This window comes from Melozone crissalis, unplaced genomic scaffold (genome assembly GCF_028551555.1).
Source record: "Melozone crissalis strain CALT ecotype California unplaced genomic scaffold, PUWL_Pcris_2 ptg000057l_1, whole genome shotgun sequence".
NCBI classification, from domain to species: domain Eukaryota; kingdom Metazoa; phylum Chordata; class Aves; order Passeriformes; family Passerellidae; genus Melozone; species Melozone crissalis.
The window spans coordinates 1,282,588-1,301,052 of record NW_026535835.1 but is presented as its reverse complement, the minus strand read 5'-3'; the positions used below and the strand labels follow the sequence as shown (position 1 = coordinate 1,301,052).

Genomic DNA, 18,465 nt, shown 5'->3' with positions numbered 1-18,465 from the left:
TTGAGGATTGTGGGAACCACACCTGCACACACATTATAACAGTCCCAGGGAAGTCATGGTCCTGTGAAACAGCACCAAACCCCTTCCTGCAGTCAAGGGTCAGACCCATGTCCTTCCTAGCTGCCTTTCCAAGTGCTGGAGGAGGAGGTTCCCTGCCTTGCCCTGTTCTGAGAGAGTGGGGGAGCAGTGCCCAGAGCTCCCCTGCACTTCACCCCCAACAGCAGAAACCCAGCACCCACACAGGGTGACACAGCCTCAAATACTTTCCCAGCTTACAGCAATTTTCATGGACATCCTGAGCCAGAGCTGAGCCTTTGGCTGTGATAATCCTTGAGGTATTTTTCTTCCATGAACTCGAGCTGAACCCACCCTCTGAACACACGTGAGCTCCGAGTTTAATTGTTACTTGAGATAATCCACAGATGAGATTTCTTTAGATAGTGTTCAAAGTGCCATAAGACAAAAGTCCATCACTGCTTTTGGAAATGTGGGACTTACCCAGGCTCCCTGTGCCTCCAGCCCAGCCTAGGCTGAGCTCAGCCCTGTGAGAGAGAGGACTTTACCTGCACTCCCCACTCAGCGTAGAAAAGGAAGGTGACCAAGCAGCCACCCCAGACCCAGGCATGGTCACACCCTGGATCAGCAGGATCACCCTGGGTCACCTTCCCTTCCCTCTGGACCCTGGGAAGTCCATCAGCCACCCCAGCAGGCCGTGCTGCCTCTGCTCACACACTCCTGTTACCCTGTCTCGAATGATTTAAAGTTGTTTCCGCTGTCTGGGCTCCTCCTGCTTGTTCTTGAGATAATTCCCAAGATTTCCATTTTGCCGGATTGCTGGCCTCTCCCTGAACTCACTCCCTTGACTCTGTTTCTGCAGGAGCGGGACCCTCCCTGACCCAGGAGCTCCAGCGCCGCCTTCGCCACTGTGGCTCCTCCAAGAGCCCCTGCACAGCCCCTGCAGCTGCACTGGCCCTGCACAGCCTCCTACAAGAGCCCCTGCACAGTCCCTGCACAGCCCCTGCAGCTGCACTGGCCCTTCAGAGACACCCAGCACCAGCCTGCCCAGCCAGGCATCAGCACAGGCTGGGGAGCATTCAGAGCAGCAGCTCCAGCCACCAAACCCAAGGATGCAATCCTCCTGTGGAGCTGAAATGCTCGGCACAGGGAGGGCAAGCCTCAGCAGCCAGCAGCGATTGGCTGGCATCATCTCCAGAACAAGCACAGATGCCATCAGGCTCTAGGATGGATGAACTCAGGGATGGGGAGCAAGATGGTCTTTAGGGTCACTTCCAACCCAAACCTTTCTGGGGTTCTAGGAATGCTCAGTCCATGGTCATCATCACCCAGCCCACTGACACCTTCCCACTCCAAATCCCTTGCATAACTTCTCAGCTTGCTTTCCCTGCATGGGTGACACGGTCCAAGTCTGGTGATTTGGTTCCAGTTGGAATTGGCAAAGCTCAGCTCAGGTTCAGCTCAGCTCAAGAAGGTGAAAATGGTTTGACCTCTTTGGGTTCACTCCCACAGGGCCCCCCCCTCAACTCCTCATTTGGGCAGGATGGGCAGGGGATGAAGCAGCATGGGGATTCTCCATCTCTCCTGCCAATGGCAATCTGTCGGGCCCACATCACAGCTGGGGTTCAGGGATGTCCCTGAGAAAGGAAGGACTGGTCTCCAGGAAATGCTACCAGAGCCTGAGGATAAAACAGGTAACAGCAATTGGGCACAGCAGCCCATCCTCCTTCCTGAATATCTATAGAGTTGGAGGTTGGTGGAGGAAGTTACAAACTGCTTTTTAGGATTCAGATACCCAAACACCACCTCAGCCCTTGTGCAGACAGAGGTGAGGTGGCTTGACATCACCAAAGGTCCAGAAGTGCTTTAGGATCATCAGGATGAGCCCGACAGGTAAGGTCCAGACTGCCCTGGGATCACTGAGATCCCTTGGAGACCAGCCAGCTTTCCCGAAACCACTGAATTATCTTTTACAAGTCACAAGAAATCCTTTGTTTATTTCTAGCCACTAATCCACTCATTAATTCCTGCTCCAGTGAAAGTGTGTACCTTATTGCTGGGCTGGGCTTTACCGCAACTTCCACCTCTGACACCTCACCCGGCCTGTCCCTCGCTCTTCCCAGGAGGTGGCACTCACTGCCCACGGCGCAGGGACCAAGGAGGGGAGTCCCGGGGAGGAGATCCACACGGGCCCAGGAGTGCTCTGGGCAGCCAGGCTGGTGGCAGGGCAGGTGCTCGGGGGGATCTAGGGACATGGTGGGGTGGGCTTGCATCGAGACAGGGGCTGTGGGGCAGCCACACCTGGAATGGCAGGAGTGGCAGGGATGTGACCAGTGAGTCACGGTGTGTCCCAGGGTGGGAACAGGGAGCTCCTGGGGTGGACCTGAGGACACTGAGTCACAAGGGTGCTGTTCCACGAAGGTGATGAGTTCCAGAGGTGCTGCCCCAGGAGGGACACTGAGTCACTGGCCTGAGGTGTGCCAAGGTGTCGGTGATGTCATGGCACTGCCTGTGGGAATGGGAACAGGGAGGCAGCACCAGGGGAACTCAGCTGGCTGCAGGAAGGGCTGTGAGGGACAGGAGGTGACGGGGTGTGACAGAGAAACGGGGGACGTGAGGTGGGTGGAACCTGAGGTCTCTGGGTGTCTTGGGTATGGTCAGGGTGGGAGGTACCCAGCCAGGGGAAAGGAGCAGGTGACAATGGAGACAAGAGGGAACAAGGGGGAAGGGGGACAAGGAGTGAGGTCTATGAGCTGGGAGTGTGGATGTGGTTTGTGGGGCTGCTCAGAGGTGAGGAAGAGGCTGAGCTCAGCTATGAACTGCAGCCAGAGCACACACTGTGAATGAAGCCACTGGCATTTGGGATGGGGATAAGGAGAAATGGGAATGTCACCAGAATGTCACCAGTGTGGGAGCACCATGCCCCTATGAACGTGCGGAGCCGAGGGGCAGAGGGGTGTGGAGCTCTGTGTGCCAGGAGCACAAAGGGAGGGTGGAGTCCATGTGCTGGGAGTTCGGGGGAAAGGAGCATGAAGGATTTGGGGTGCAAGAAGGATGAAAGCACCACGCACTGGGGCGCGGGAGGGAGGGCAGCCCGGCTGCAGGGAGGACGGGATGCAGGCGACACATGTGCAGAGCACAGCGGCCAGGGAACGCTGCCAGCATGGCACGGACAGCCCTCTGCTGCTGGCCCCGGGCACCGGCCATGGCCAGGGCCCTGCGAGTGACAGCCATACCCAGGGAACAGCCGGGACAGCCACACTCACCCAGGTCACTCAGGGAATACCCGGGACAGCCACACTCGGGGACAGCCGGGACAGCCACACTCGGGGAATGGCCGGGTCACTCAGGGCATGGCCGGGTCCCCGCGGGTCGGGGGCAACATGCCCCGCTGGAGGCAGCGCAGCCCTTCCAGCCCCTAGAATGAGTTCCATGAGCCGCTCCCGCCGCGCCACCCCCCCCGATCGTCATCCAGCTCCGCTAAATGTCACCTCCTTGTCACCTGCCCGGAGCCGTGCGGGCACGGGGACCAGGGCAGGAGGGTTGGTGACCGCAGCCCCGGGCACCATCGGTCCCAGCCACACCGGGATTGCAGACTCAGAAGTCGGGCAGGAGCCCAGGGAGCCAGGGGAGCTCAGGCATCTGAGTGGGGCTCAGGGGCAAAATCCACGGCCCTGGAACACCGGGGGATGGGGGTGAGGGGAGGAGCGGGCAGATTCCAGTCACGTTTGGATGCTGGGAAAGGAAAATGCTTCTTCCTCTAAGGATGTGAGTGCAGAGCAATCCCACCCAGGGTGTGTGAAGCCCCACCAGCCACCCCGGCCCTGTCCTGCTGTCTGTCGCCCCCTTGGCCATGGGGAGATCACAGAATCACTAAGGCTGGAAAAGCCCTCTGAGACCATCGAGTCCAACCATTCCCCCAGCACTGCCAAGGCCAGCACTGCCCCATGTCCCCAGTGCCACATGCACAGGGCTGTAAACCCCTCCAGGGGTGGGGACTCCACCCTGCCCTAGGCAGCTGTGCCAGGGCCTGACTGCCCTTTTTGTGAAGAAATCTTTCCTAATTTCCAACCTGATCCTCCCTCCTCTCTCTGGTCTCCCCATGGGGGCTCTCCAGATCCCACCTGGCTGTCACCCCACAGGGTTTTCTTTCCCTGCTCTGCCCAATTCTGCACCCAGCAGAGCATTCCACCTCCACCTTGTGTGGCTCAAGTGCCCCATGGGATGGTTGTCCATGCTTTCCCAGCTCAGGAAATGCAGCAAACAGCTCAGGGGACCATGAAGGGCCCTTTCCCAGAGCTGGAAATGTCTTGGAATGCCCTGAAGCCATTCCCTGGTGCTGGTACGCTCCTGCACCAAGAAACTGCAGTCAGGGTCGATGCACAGAGATGCAGCTCATGACCGTGACAGCCTCCAGTGACAGTTGCCATGACTGTCCCCAAAGTCCTCTGAGCCAGAAGCTGCCAAGTCCACGGTTGTCCCCCTGCAAGCATCTGTCCCTTGCCCCAGGGACACCCACACCACAGCCGGACCCGGGAGCTGTGTGGGCCACCCAGGACGTCTCTGAGGTGCACAAGGCCATGGGGCTGAGCATTCTGTCACTCCAGCCTGATGAAGAAGCTTAGGGACATCCCAACATCATTGGGATGTCCCGGGGGACAGCATCAGTCCCACGCCAAGGGCCAAGGATGTGCCAGGGCTGCCCTGCACAGACCCTGGGGCATGCAAGCCACGTGCCCAGGGTACCAATGCCACCACACTTCACCTGGGGATCCAGGAAAGCTCAGAGGGGGGACCTGCAGGCAGGTTTGGTGCCAGGTGACATTGCTCACCCTAGAAATGCCTGGCCCAAACCAGGCACAGACCTGGCCTTTTCCAGCTCCTGTCCCAGCTCAGTGGCAGCTTTGGAGATGAGGGCCCCACCTAAGCTACACTTCCAGCCCTGCAGCAGCTCCTTGGGGAGGGAGGGCAGGCGAGGCCCCAGCAGAGATCTGTGGGCTCGGGGGGCTCAGCCCCTGCCTTGGGGGCACACATTCCTCCAGGTCCCTTTGAGGGGCGGTGGGGACACTCCATCAGGGCAGCTGAGCTGAGCTCCAGTGTCCCAGCACCCCATCAGGGCACAGAGAGCCCTGTCCCCTGGCAGGGGACAAGGACAGCGCCCCAAGAAACTGCACCATCAGAGAGGAACGTCCTGTGACCCAGTGGGAGCCCGCCAGCACCAGGCCACGTGTCAGGACAAAGTCCAGCCTCACACCGGCCATGGGACGCTCCAGCCTGCCAACACCTGCTGCCACCTCTGTCCCCAGCCCTGAGCAGGGACGGCCCAGGCCATCCCACGCTGGCAACAGGCCCTGTGCAGACCCCAGCAGGGCCATGCTGGGCCCCAGCCAGCCCAGAGCCGTGGGGGTGGCACGGGGTGCAGGTGTTTGCACAGCTGTGCTGTGACAGAGCCAGCCAGGCACGGGAAGGGATGGAGAAAGCACCGGCAGATTCGGGGCTGGATCCGTCCAGGTCAAGGCTGAGAAGGCGAGGCCCGGTGGCCCCTGGGGCCAGCAGAGCAGGGACAGGGCGTGCTGGAGGTGCATCCTGGCACTGCTTCCTCGAGCGAAGTTCACTTAGTGGTGGCAACCATGGCGAGACTGAGAGAGCCCGTGCTGGAGGCCACAGCCCTCCCAAGGACGCCAAGCACGAGGGACAGGACTGGGCCCACGCTGGTGGCAGCAGGAGGGACAAAATGCCCATGGACAGTGGCAGGAGCTGTCACAGCGCCGCAGCCCCAGCCCGGGAGCCATCCCTGTGCCCGGGGTGGGTGGCACGGTCGCTGCTGTCCCGGGCCGAGCCCTGGGCGCCCCCAGCCCCGCGCTGTGCTCTGCGGCTCCGCCAGGAGCCCCGAGCGCGGCCGTGCGGGCCCGTCCCGCGGGCGGAGGGCTCCCTCTCGAGGGTCCCGGCCAGCACTGACCGACCGGCCGCGGGCTGAGCCGGCCCCGCCTGTGACACCGACAGGGCCCCAGAGAGGGACACAGGAGGTGACGAGGCCACCAGCGCGGCCTCGGAGCGGCCACCGGCTCCGCCAGGGCACCGCATTTTCTTCCCGTCATTAATTAGCAGCTGAATCCGTCACTAATTAGCGGCTGGATCCGTCTGTTTCGCTCTGGGAACAGCCGGAGGCGATGGGCACAGCTGTGGCTTGTCCCAGAGCTTGTCCCTCGGCCTCGCTGCGACACCAAAGGTTAACGGGGACTCCCGCAGTGACCTCGCCCTTGGAGGGATAACGCAGCTGAGTACGGAACCTCACAGACATTGGGCACCTGGATCAAGCACTCCGGAGAACGGTGACCTGGAGGTGACATCCCGCCCCCGCCGTGCATCGCGCGGGGTCTCAGGGCTGTTCTTGCTCTGAGCCAAACCCGAACCTCACCCAGGTCTCACACTGATGGCACCCCGCGAGCTGCAAGGAGCCGGCCGCCATCATCAACCCAGCTCCCGGCTCCTCGCAGGAGCCAGCCCGCGCCTCTCCCTCCCCGCCACGGCCCGCTCCTGTCCCCTGGCCCCTGGCCCCACGGGGCAGCGCACAATGACCGCCGGCCCGAGGGGCGGCACGGGCCGCTCAGGACAAGCAGCAGCTGCCCGGTAGCGCGTGGCCTCCTCCCCGGGGGCAGTCCCGGGTTGTCACTGCCGCACACGGTGCGACACGGCGGGCGCGGGTGGTGGCCACGCTGGGTGACGGTCGGAGTGGAGGAAGGAGATGCGGGGGCAGGATGGAGAACAGCGCAGCGCTGGGGCCGTGTGGGGCTGGGGCAAGGGCCCGGGCAGGAGGTGACCTGTCCAGGACACTGTCCCCGCGCCTGGGACATGAGTGACGCAATGGGCACTGACCCCTGCAGGTGACAGCAGCAGGAACAGGGGACACTGCTGGAGACAGGCGTCCTGGGGCCCCCGGTGCCGCTCCCCGCGGGGATTCGGTGTCACGGCCCTGGGGTATTTGAGGTCACCATTGCTGGACTTGGCCAGCCCCCCAGGACATCTGACGCCTCCCTGGGCCATTGGTCACCACTCGGACGCTTGGTCAGGTCTCAGGACACCGGGTCCTTCTCCCCCCCCCCCCCGCTGCCCAGCGCACTTGGTCGCTCCCAACGCCCCGAGGGGCAACTCCGGCTGCCAATGGAGCGCGGGGGCGTGGCCGGGGCGGGCGCCCCCAACCAATTGGCCGGGGCGGGGTCGCGTGTTCTGTGGGGCGGTCCTGGGCGGGGTCATTGTGGAACCTCGCTTGGGGGCGTGTCCTGGGCGAGCAGAGAAGCCAATGAGGCACTGGGGTCGCGCCGCGAGCGGGGGGCGGGGCCAAGTGCTTTAGGGGCGTGTCCGGGGCGGAGCCTCCGGCTCAATGGTGGCGGGGGCGGGCCCGGCGCGGGTCAGTCGGCCCGGACGGTACCGGGCGGTACCGGCATGGGGCTGCCGACAGCCGTGCGGGACCGCGTAGCTGCGGTGCACCGGGGCTCAGCGCTGCCCGAACGGCTGCGGCTCTACGACGGCTGGGCCGCCCGCTACGAGCAGGTACCGGGGACACAGAGGGAACGGGAACGGGAACGGGGCCGTGGGTGTCCCCGCTGACCGCAGTGTCCCCGCAGGATGTGGCGGCTCTGGAGTACCGGGCACCGTATCTCGCCGCCGCCTCGCTCGCCTTCGCCTTCCCCGCGCCGCGTGCGGAGGCGCGGCTGCTCGACGTGGCCTGTGGCACCGGGCTCGTAGCGCGGGAGGTACCGGCGGGACGGGCCGGGGCTAACGGGATGGGACAGGGCGGGCCGGGCTGGGGGTAACGGGACGGGACGGGGCGGGGAGGGAGTGACGGTGCCTCTGTCCCCGCAGCTCCACCGGCGCGGGTTCCGCTGCGTGGACGGCGTGGACGGCAGCGCGGGGATGCTGGAGCGGGCGCGGAGCACCGGGCTCTACCGGGAGCTGCGGCTCTGCGTCCTGGGCAGGGAGCCGCTGCCCGCGCCCGCAGGTAACGGGAGGGGGCGGACCCCGGGACCCCTCGGTGACACCCGCGGGTGACGGGCCGGCACCGGGCGGGGGAGCCCCGGAGGGTCCCCCCGGTGATGCCCCGGGTCCTCGCAGAGCACTACGACGCCGTGACGGTGGTGGGGGCCCTGGGCGAGGGCCAGGTGCCGAGCACGGTGCTGCCGGAGCTGCTGCGGGTCACCAAGCCGGGTAAGGGGGGGCCCTTTCCCTCCGCGCCGGGACCCCCGGCGGGCTGGGATGGGACACCGAGCCCCGGTGGATGTGGGACCCCCGCTGAGCGCTGGGCCCGTGGCACAGCTGGAACACGGCCTTGTCCCTGCTGCCACGCACGGGCGATTCACGGGGTCCCTGACCCTGCCCGCTGCCAGGGCTGGGCAGCGGGACGAGGTGGCAGTGAGGGTGCTGGTGTGTGACAGCTGTGCTCAGGCGGGACATCCCGCCCATGCCCTGCCGGCCCCTGTGCTGCCCATCTCTGCCTGCTGTCCTGCCTGTCCCCTGCCCGCTGCCCCGTCCGTGCCTCGTCTGTGCCCTGTCTGTGCCCTGTCCGTGCCCGCTGACTCCGGGCGGGCTCTCGGTGCCTCCCCGTGTCCCCGCTCTGTGTCACTGTTACCTGTCTCCTGTCCCGCAGGCGGTTTCCTGTGCCTGACGACGAGGAGCAACCCCTCGAACCTGCGGTACAAGGCGGAGCTGGAGGCAGCGCTGGGGCAGCTGGAGCAGAGGGGAGCCTGGCAGAAGCTGCAGGTTCAGGAAGTGGAGTACTGGGAGAGGGCCACCTCCGAGGAGGAGAGCACCCAGGGCACTGGCTACATCTCTGGGGTGGTCTACATCTACCAGAAGTGCCCTGTTCCCAACCTCGAGGAGGGCTGAGAGCTAGCATGGCTCTGGAGGGGGGGTGAGCACTTGACCCTTTGTAAAACAGAGCCCAGTGGCCCCCTCCTGCAGCAGGGCAGCTGCTGGGGGTGACAATATTCTGGGGGAATTTCCCCATTCCCTTCCTTGGTCCCTTCTCACCGAGGTCTGGGCTTGGTTGGGGCCCTTGTCTGCTGCACAGCATGGGGAGGGTTTCTGGACTCACCAGGGTCTCCTGTGTGCCACCTTTAGCTCTGACATTTAGATATTGACCCCAACACCTCACCGTTCACCATGGCATCTCACAGACCCACATGGCTGTTCTGAGGCATGTCCAGTCTGGGATGTCCTCTGCCCACCTTCCCCATCTCAGCACTCATGGTCAAATCTGGATCCTTCTCCATCTCCTACCCCCAGAGTCATTAGCTGGGGGCTGCTGGAGGTCGGTCCCCACTGCTGTGTCCTGTGGCCTCTCCTCCTCCCTGGGGACCGAGCCAGCCCTGAGGTGCAGGAGCCTCCACGTCCAGAGTCAAAACAGCAATGCCAAGGTGGAGAGGCTTTCCAAGTGCCACATCTGCCTTGCATCCCACAACGGCTGCTTGAATCTCATTTTCCCACAGCTTTGTAGTTAATGTTCAGGGAGGGGAAATGAGTCTGGAAGGGATTTGGGGAGCTGGCAGCTGCTCCCCACCCAGGAGCCATCCAGCACTGCCTGCCCAGCCTGTTCCCCCAGCCCCTTGCTGGGCTGCCTTCACAATTCCTCCTCCACTGCTCCCTTGGGAAGTTTTTTACCCAAATCTCTTCCTGGAATATTTGGTTGTTTGTTTTGTTTTTTTTTTTTTCATTTTTCCCTTCCCTCAGACCTGTTCCTGCTTATCCTGTTCCCATGTTCCTGGAGAAGAGGTTGCATCCTTCCCCTCAGGAGCTGTTCTCAGTGTGAGGCAATGGCTGTGTCTGTCCCTGTTCCTCACCCAGGGCATCCCACATCTTCCACACTCACCCTCCCCATGGCTCTTGCCACCCTTCTGCTTTGTCCCCCGTGTTTTGGGGTCCCTGTGCCCATCAGTCCCACTGCTCCCTCCCCATTTGTGTCCAGCACTGTCCCCTGGGCAGCTGGGGGTTGTGGCTGTGCCCAGCCCTACACTTGCCTGTTCAATAAAGCCCTGTCCCTGCTGTCTGTCGGCTGTGTGTTGTTCCCAGAGCAGTGGGAATGTGCCCCCTCCAGGGTGGGTGGCCAGGAGCTTGGGAGGGGGGGGGTTCAGCCTTTCTCTGGGGTCTCCTCCCAGTCCATGGGGGCTCAGAGCACCTGGTGTCCCCCCGTGCCTCTCTTAGCTCAGCATCCTCTCCCTGCCTCTGTTTCCAGCTGCAAGGAATGCCAGGAGCTGGCAGACTGCTGCTGATCCCCTTGGGAAGATGGGGATGTTGTAGGTGCTGGAGCACAGCAGCTGGCAGGGCACAGCACCCCCAGGACACGTCACCATCCTCCCCACACCGCGCTGTTCAAAATGAGCCCAGGCAGCCTTGGTGGCACCAGGATGTTTATAGTCCCTGTCCTGGGGAAGGGCACATGTGGGGACCGTGCTGGGGGTGAGCCAGCGTGGGGATGGGCAGGGGGAGGCAGTGCAGGGGCAGGGTGTGGCACGGGGATGCAGGACAGGGACAGCGGTGCTCTGCCTTGGGCTGGCACCTGGGCACAGTGGCTCACACGTAGTCCTTCATGGCATAGCCCATTGGGCCGCAGGTTTTCACTGCCCTGTACTTCTTGGGGTAGGGGTCCTGCTGGGACTGGGATCCTGAGCAGCACAGGACGCCCCCACCAAAGAGCTGCAGGGCACTGGAGGCCCAGCCGATGTAGAGGGCAGCCCCCAGCTCTCTCTTGAGGGCCTCGGGCACCATGGGGTTGTAGAAGTTGCTGACGATGCTGTTGGCAGACCAGGAGACAGGGATGAGCAGCATGATGCTGGCCATGATGAAGATGACGCCTGCCACCGCGGAGATCCTGCTCTTGGTGCCGCTGTCGTCCACGCAGCGGGTGCAGTCGGCTCCCGAGAGGGCGATGAAGAAGGCAAGGCAGGCCACGAAGATGGAGGTGACCACCAGGGCACGAGCAGCTTGCAGGTCAGAGGTGAGCTCCAGCAGGGAGTCGTAGGCCTTGCACTGCATCTGCCCCGTGCTCTCGTAGACGCAGTTCATCCACAGCCCTTCCCAGAACACCTGGGCCACCACGATGTTGGAGCCGATGAAGGCCGTCACCTTCCACATGGGCAGGGCACAGGTGAGGATGGAGCCCAGCCAGCCCAGGGCGGCCATCATCAGTCCTCCCGTCTGCATCGTCATCATCGCCATCAACAGCTCCTGCGGGGACAGGCACGGGTGTCACAGGCACGGCCCACAGCCAGGGACAGCGTGGGCTTCGTCTGGAATGCCCTGCTCCCCCCAGGGTGGGAATGGCTGCAGGGCAGCATGGGGACATGGGGGACACGGGGACTTGAAGGGCACAGGGACACGAGTGGCATGGGGCGGTGCTGCAGGACAGGATGGGGACACATGTGGCACTGAGGAGCCAGGCCCCAGCAGGCCAAGGTGCAGGAGCCCCCGTGTGTCACACTGGCCCCTACACTGTCCCCACAGTGCAGCACAGCCGCTGCCATCCCCCCTTCCCAGGCCATGGCAAGTGTCAGGGAAGGCATGGCTTATGGGGGGCAGGATGGGGGGCTAGGTGGGCCCACCCCCCAGTGCTGCAGAGTGCAAACCCCCCACCTCACACCCATCCCATGGCCTGCCCTGGTGCCCACCCCCCGGTGCCCACCCCATGTCCCACTCCAGAACGGGTGCTCAGCCTCCCCGGCCACAAGCCTCGTGCCAGGGGCACAGGGAAGGGCACAGGGCACGGCAGGGAAGGCAGTCCCACACAGCACTCAGCACTGCCTGCTCCCGTTCTGGCTTTGCCCTCACAGCCATCCCACAGTGCCCTTTGGACCCAGGATCTCCTCTCCAGGAGAAAAGGGAAATGGATCAGAGCTGAGCTCTGCCCTGATCCCACCTCTGGGGCTCAGACCTTCTGCAATACCATCCCAGAGAAGCCCCAGGAGCAGCCCCAAGAGGGCAAACCCTGGTGAGGAGCTATGGGGTCACCACAGATGGCATCCATGGGTGAGGGGTGGCTGGTGTAGGGACACATGCTGGGCACACTGGCAGCTCCACCATGGCCACGTGTGACTGCTGTGGCCCTGGCTCAGCCCACATCCAGCTCAGCCCCTCACGGAGCAGAGTTCACCCCTGGGTGCCCGTGCCGTGCTTGGCACCTGGGACCAGCCGGGGTTTTATGGCCCCGAGCTCAGCGGGTATCGGTTGTGCCTGGCACACCCTGCGGCTCCTGCCAGAGGTTTCACCATCATTTCCCCTGTCTCGGTTTTGGTTTCTCCAGCCTCTCCTCTCCCGCTATATCCCCACTCCTTACCCAGCACCTTTTATCCCTCAGGAGCCTGATGGACACCCAGCACTGGCCTTGGCATCCCCCGGGCCATGAATCACAGCCCAAATCACAGCCTTTGGGCCCAAATCACAGCCCCTTCCCCCGTGCTGCAGGAAGGCAGGGGCTGGGGTGGTGGGCACCATCCCAGGCACCCTTCCCCAGCCAGCAGGACCTGGCCACACAAGACATCCCAAACAGGGCCCACGAGTGCCTGCAGGGGGACAAGCGGTGCCTCCACGGATCCCCGGGGATGCTCGGCAGAGCACTGAGCTCACATTCCCACCTGCCCACCGGCACCACAGGGTTACAGGCATATATTCCACCATTGCCGGGCCCAGTGAAGGGACTGTGGAGCTGGGAGCCTTCTAGCTCTCAGATCCAGAGGAGACACCCAGAGCTAGGCGGGGTCACCACCGTCCCCCAAACCCTGAGGTGGGAAGGAAGGAAGGAAGGAAGGAAGGATGTTCCCAGGGCAGAGCAGCGCTTGCCGTGCCGGAAGCGAGATAGGCAAAGCAGCGGGCGCTGCCCACGCCGGGCCCGGGGCGCTCCCGGCCGGGGCTCGGGGGCGGCACCGGGGCCAGCGCGCCCCGACCCGCCCCGGCCGGCGCCCGCCGCCTTCTGCCGGCTCGGGTGGGGAGATCGCGGCGGGTCACGCGTGGGACAGGCGTGGGACAGCCCTGCGCCCCGTCCGGCGCCGCCAAGGCTCTGTGCCGCTGTCACCCCCGGGCGGCCCGGGAGGGGAACGGGGAGGGGACGCCAGGGCTGGAACAGGCGGCGGGGATCTCAGGAGACTGCGAAGAACAGATCTGGGTGATCGCTCAGGAGAGCCCAGAGCACAGGAGCACCGGGCTGTCCCGCCACCGAGGCGGGTGCTGGAGAGCGCAAAGAACACGAGGCACAGCGGGGTGACAGCAGCTGCCGTTTAATGCGGGAAGGCTGAACATGGGCAGGGGTACCGTGAGACCGCGCTCCCGCCCCGGGCGCCCCACGCTGGGGCCATGGATGGGGTCGGGTCCGGGGGACGCCCCCCACCATGCGGGGGCACAGCCCCGCTCCCGCCCCGCCTCCCCGACCGGTTTTCCCAGCCCGGCTGCTGCCGTCCCACTCCCAGGATAATGATGCCCCCGCCCTGGGGAGCTGCCGCGAGAAATCACACTCTGTACGGCCGCTCCGAGCCCCGAAAGTAGGTCAAAGTCATAATTTAGAGATCAGGCAGGTGACAGCCCCTGTCACCCATCAAGACCCTGCCGGGTTTTGCAGAATCACTGCGTCCCTGTGACCACGCGGGACAGGTCCGCGGTCCCTATCAGCACCGACACCGCCACCCACCCCGAGGGACAGACACGTCCCGGGGAGCTTCACGCGGGGAAAGAGAGCCCCGTGCCACCCGTGGGACGGGCTCCTGGGAGCTGTGTCACCACACGGCACACCCCGATACCGGGAGCCAGCTAATGCTCGGGGAGGAGATCAGGTGATGTCTCGGAGAAGATGCCTCAGCTGGGCGCTCCGGGGGGAGCAGAGCCCCCACCGCGGACAGCCAGGACAGGATCTCCTTGTCCCCTGTCTCAACCGAGATTAGAGAACCGGCTGCAACCCCGGTGGAACAAAGGCGGCTCTGTCTGCCTTCCCTCGCACCGCCCCGGCGCCCGGCCAGCCCCAGCCCGGCCGGGGAGGTTTTGCGTGTCCTGGGAGGTCCCTGCGCCCTGGAGCGGCCGGGGGTCCAGGCAGGCGCGGCGGCTCCTACACGTAGTTGCTGGCTGGCAAGGAGCGAGCAGCCGTGAACTTGGCGGAGTAGGGCTTCTCCCCGCGGCGGGGGCAGGTGCAGCACAGGATCCCCCCCCCGAGCAGCAGCAGCGCCGAGGCCGCCCAGCCCACGTAGAGGGATGAGCCCAGGTCCCGCTTCTGCGAGTCAGAGACCAGCGGGTTGTAGAAGTCCTGGATGATGCTGTTGGCTGACCACGAGATGGGGATGAGGATGAGGATACCGGCGACGATGAAGATGATGCCGGAGAAGATCATGACCTTGGCTTTGGCGGTGTCATCCTCCACACAATTGGTGCATTTGCCGCCGGTGACGGCCAGCAGGGTGCCCAGGATGGCCAGGACGATGGCCACCACCACCATGGCGCGGGCGGCTTGCAGGTCCTGCGGCAGGGCCAGCATGGAGTCGTAGACCTTGCACTGCATCTGCCCCGTGCTCTGCACCACGCAGCTCATCCACAGCCCTTCCCAGATGATCTGTGCCACCACGATGTTGTTCCCCACGAAGGCCGTCTCCCGCCACATGGGCAGCGCGCAGCACAGGATGGAGGCCAGCCAGCCGATGACAGAGAGGGCGATGCCCAGCACCTGCATCCCCATGGAGGCCATCGCTTCCCGCCCGCCTCCCGCCGCGCAGTGCCGGCTGCCGGGACCATGGCAGGCATTTTATGCCTTTGCCGAGGGAGGAGCGCCGCCGCAGCCGCTGGCCTGCCGCCGGCACCGGACGGAGGGGTAGAACCAGTTTCCCGGGATTCTTCCACTTGTATTTCTCCCTGCAGTGATGACACTTAATATCCCGGTTGCTCCCACGGAGGAGGATGCAGGGGACTGGAACCAGGCCACCCAGGTGCAGGAGTGCATCCCATTGCTGTGGGCAGGCAGGACATGCCCAGGGCAGCACCGGGATGCTAAAGGGGAAGAGCCAGTGTCCAGGCACCAGGGTATCTCTGCCATACCTGCCAGAACCCTCTGCTCCATCGCTTGGATGGGGTCCCTTCACGCCTTCATGCCTCAACTTCCCTCCAGCTCATAGGCCGGCCTCTGGCCCCCCATGGCCCCAGGAGGAGCACATTGTTCCCTCTGGCTGCTGGCTCCATGCCCGGCAGGACACAAGAGGCTCTTGTTTGCTCCTTGGCATCCATACCAGCACTTGCAGCCCTCCATTAGGCCTCGGGCAGGAGGTGCCACCGCCCAGACCCACAAACCGGTTGGAGCGGCTGCCATTTCCCCACAAAGGAGAGACGGCACTGCCTGGGGCAACAGGGGGGCAGACCCCAAACCCAGCTCACCTGTGCCCCAGTGCCAAGCCAGGGTTCACACCACCACCCTCAGCCCCAGCTCTGCCCGTGTCCCACTGCCTGCGTGGTGGGGTTGGGTGGGTTGGGGCTACGAGGGGCAAATGCAGCCTCGAGCTGTCCCAGAGCCATACCCACTGATCCCACTGATCACATCCAGAGCCATACCCACTGATCCCAGTGCTGATGCCAGTACCAATACCAATACTGATGCCATGCTGATGCCAATACCAATGCCAACACTGATGCCATGCTAATGCTGACCTGTCCTCTTTTAATCCATGACTCCCACATGGGCTCCCTCCCAACTCCCTCCAAGCCCCTGCACAGGCACAGCACGACACCAGACAGATGGCACAGACAGACAGACGGACATTGCACTGTTTCATCACCCTAGCTTAATCCTGGGCCCCAGGAGAAGATAAGAGGCAGTGCAATAATCTTAGTTTTCCTGAGCACTGGGTTACCATCACGATTCAATCATTTGTTCTTATTGCTTGGTGTGACGGACTCTGGAGCTGCTACTGCTCGTGCCAGCATGTCCCTGGGCATCATGTCCCAGTGTGGTGGGACAAGCCTGGTGGCCCATGCACTGCGGTACCAGGAAGATGCCTGGGGACACCCACGTCTCACAGCAGACCCCAGCCTAGGGAGATGATCATGGTCCTGCCGGCCTGACCTGTGCCAGAGGAGCTGCCCAGGCTCCATCCCTCTGTCCTGCTGGAATGCCCGCATTGTTCACATACCAGAGTGTCTACCCTGCGGCCAGAACCTTGTGGGCAAGGGCTCCCTTTAATCTACAAGGCTCCGGAGCATCCCCGCCGGGGCTAGACTCTGCCTGAGGCTTTCACCTCCCGGCCGGCTGCTGTAACCACCGCAGCGTTTGGGGTTGGAGAGAGGCACACGCCCTCCTGTGTGTGTGTGTGTGTGCGCGCGTGTGTGTGTGTGTGTGTGTGTGTGTGGCTCCCAGCGGCACGGTGTCCCCGCAGGCACGTGGGGACATGTCTCTGGGCTGGGGACAAATGGCAAGGTGGGGACAGGGACTCCCCCGCGCACGGAGCATCAAAGCTTGAGCTGCTCATCTCCCCCTCGGAGGCAGAGCAGGCGCCAGCACAGCCTCTGACAGCCAATTACTGTAATTAATGCTGGAACGTGACATAAATTCCACCTGGCAGCTGCCACGCAGGGGCAGCCCCTGTGGCTTCCCCACATTCCCAAGTGACACACCCACCCGGACAGCACTGCTGGCCCCGTGTCCCCAGCACTGCCGGACAGACAGACACCGGCTTGGCATGGAGGAGCAGCAGCCGACCCCAGAGCCCCTGGAGCCTGAGCATGGTGGTGCAGCACAGGTGGGACCAGCAGGCGCCTCAGGACGTCCATCCAGGACAACCACTGCACAGACACCAGCCCCACAGGGACACCAGCCCCACAGCCCTATCCCAATGCTCATTGCCAGTGCATCCTGCAGGACCCCAGTCCCAGATTTTCCCAAGTGTCACCTGCAAGAAGCCATGGCACAGGCACATGTCCTGGTGGGACCACAGCCCACTTGCCCAGCAGGAAGCTCCTCCACCCCAAAACAGGCTGCTCAACACATTCAACCCATCCTGAGCCTTCACCACCCAGCACCTGCCCCAGCATCCAGACAGCCGTGGATGCCCTGCCCCAAATGCAGTGGGATTTGGAGGACATGCAGGAGCCTGGGTTCCCATCCCTGTTACACTGCACTAACAGGGTGTGTGAGGGCAGAGCTCCCGTTGTGGCACATCCATCAGGAAACACCTTCTGACACTTTTCCTGTATTCACCAGCATGGGGACACACTGCAGCCCCTCAGCTGGGCAGTGAGGCCATTCCCAGGCAGGAAGCTGACATTAAACACAGTGTCACCACAATGCCAGGCACTGCTGGGTGCACAGCAGAGGCTGTGTCACCCTGGCCTTGCTCAGGGTAGAGGACACCCCGCAGGGAGAGGGCTTGGGGCATGAATCTCCTGCCAAAAATATCTTGGGGACACCTCCACCCAGGACATGAGTGTCAGTCCCACCTCACATAGCCCCCACCACTGAGCCGAGAGCCCCTCATTCCCCAGGACCCACACATGGACCCACCAACCTGACTACCTCAAGGTCCCAAAGAGGCAGGTGAGACTTGCCAGCAAATGATGATCCACCGGGATCTCTGGCTTCACATCTGCCAAGCAAGGCACGGCCAACAACCCTCCCACTCAGGCTGTGAGGAGCGGGGCAGCTTCTCCCCGCTGGAGGCTGAGGATTAGTTTCCGACAGCCCAGAGACTGAATGTTCCCAAAAAACATCCTTGCCCAACATAAATCCCTCCGACCCACTCAAAAATGCACAGTCAGGTTGTTTGTCGCTGGGGAAAGCAAAGTCTTATCGGGAGGGGAGCCGCACGCCGGGACCTGTGGGGTCCCTGCAGGGAGAGAAGGGACCTTCGGCCTGAAGTCGCTCTGAAAGTCAAAACTCTGTCCAGTTTCTATGCAACAAGTGGCTTCCGACAGGGAAAAGACCCCTAAGCGCTGCCAGGGTGGTTGGCTAAGGGATGGAGGAGATGATGGATCAGGAAGGGGGTCACGGCGGTGCAATGGGGGTGTCCCCACCGGCGACGCCCGCCGGAGGAAGCGGGATGTCACGGCAAAGCCCCGGGGAACACGGTCCGATCTGTCGGGTGGGGATGCCGGGGCACGGTCCAGCATCCCGCAGCGAACCCCCCGACACATCCCGCCGGTCCGTGTCCCCGCCGCCCCCAGCCCCGAGCGCCGCAGCCGCCTCCCCGCCCCGCCGCAGACAGAGCTGCCATTGATGCTCGGAGCCGCCTCACCTGCTCCCGCCGCGCCGAAGGGGCTCCAACAATGGGCTGCCTGTGTGCCCTGGCCGGGGCAGAGCCAGCAGCCCCGCGCCTGAAATATAAGCAGCCGAGGCGGCATTTAGCGCCCCGGCCCCGCTGCCCCGGGGGAAAAGCGCCGGCATTCCCGACCGCAGCGGCGGGAACACCCCGGCCCCGCCGCACACGTGAGCGGGACGCGGCCCCG

The 18,465-nt window shown here is 63.6% G+C and overlaps 3 protein-coding genes across 3 annotated transcripts; 1 reads left to right on the top strand and 2 right to left on the bottom strand.

Annotated features, from left to right (window-relative positions):
• The first annotated feature begins 7,412 nt into the window (after positions 1-7,412).
• On the top strand, positions 7,413-9,426 carry METTL27 (methyltransferase like 27). The gene is made up of 5 exons (XM_054287274.1): positions 7,413-7,566; positions 7,641-7,769; positions 7,879-8,014; positions 8,128-8,220; positions 8,660-9,426. The coding sequence occupies exons 1-5, from the start codon at positions 7,459-7,461 to the stop codon at positions 8,896-8,898; spliced, it is 705 nt and encodes a 234-aa protein (XP_054143249.1). The 5' UTR covers positions 7,413-7,458; the 3' UTR covers positions 8,899-9,426.
• Positions 9,427-10,581: 1,155 nt separating this feature from the next.
• Positions 10,582-18,300, bottom strand: LOC128944073 (claudin-4-like). The gene is made up of 2 exons (XM_054287169.1): positions 18,255-18,300; positions 10,582-11,235 (listed from the first exon to the last, which is right to left on the bottom strand). The coding sequence occupies exon 2, from the start codon at positions 11,224-11,226 to the stop codon at positions 10,582-10,584; it is 645 nt and encodes a 214-aa protein (XP_054143144.1). The 5' UTR covers positions 11,227-11,235; positions 18,255-18,300.
• Positions 14,096-14,725, bottom strand: LOC128944074 (claudin-4-like). Its single transcript, XM_054287170.1, has one exon. It carries the CDS (start codon positions 14,723-14,725, stop codon positions 14,096-14,098), a length of 630 nt encoding a protein of 209 aa, XP_054143145.1.
• Positions 18,301-18,465: the final 165 nt, after the last annotated feature.

What these genes read in the sequence shown, in the direction of transcription:
- METTL27 (XM_054287274.1), top strand. Translation starts at nt 7,459, where the DNA reads ATGGGGCTGCCGACAGCCGTGCGGGACCGCGTAGCTGCGGTGCACCGG. An exon ending in GGGCCGCCCGCTACGAGCAG is followed by an intron (nt 7,567 to 7,640) that starts GTACCGGGGACA and finishes GTGTCCCCGCAG; the next exon opens with GATGTGGCGGCTCTGGAGTA. An exon ending in CCGGGCTCGTAGCGCGGGAG is followed by an intron (nt 7,770 to 7,878) that starts GTACCGGCGGGA and finishes CTGTCCCCGCAG; the next exon opens with CTCCACCGGCGCGGGTTCCG.
- LOC128944073 (XM_054287169.1), bottom strand. Translation starts at nt 11,226, where the DNA reads ATGGCGATGATGACGATGCAGACGGGAGGACTGATGATGGCCGCCCTG.
- LOC128944074 (XM_054287170.1), bottom strand. Translation starts at nt 14,725, where the DNA reads ATGGCCTCCATGGGGATGCAGGTGCTGGGCATCGCCCTCTCTGTCATC.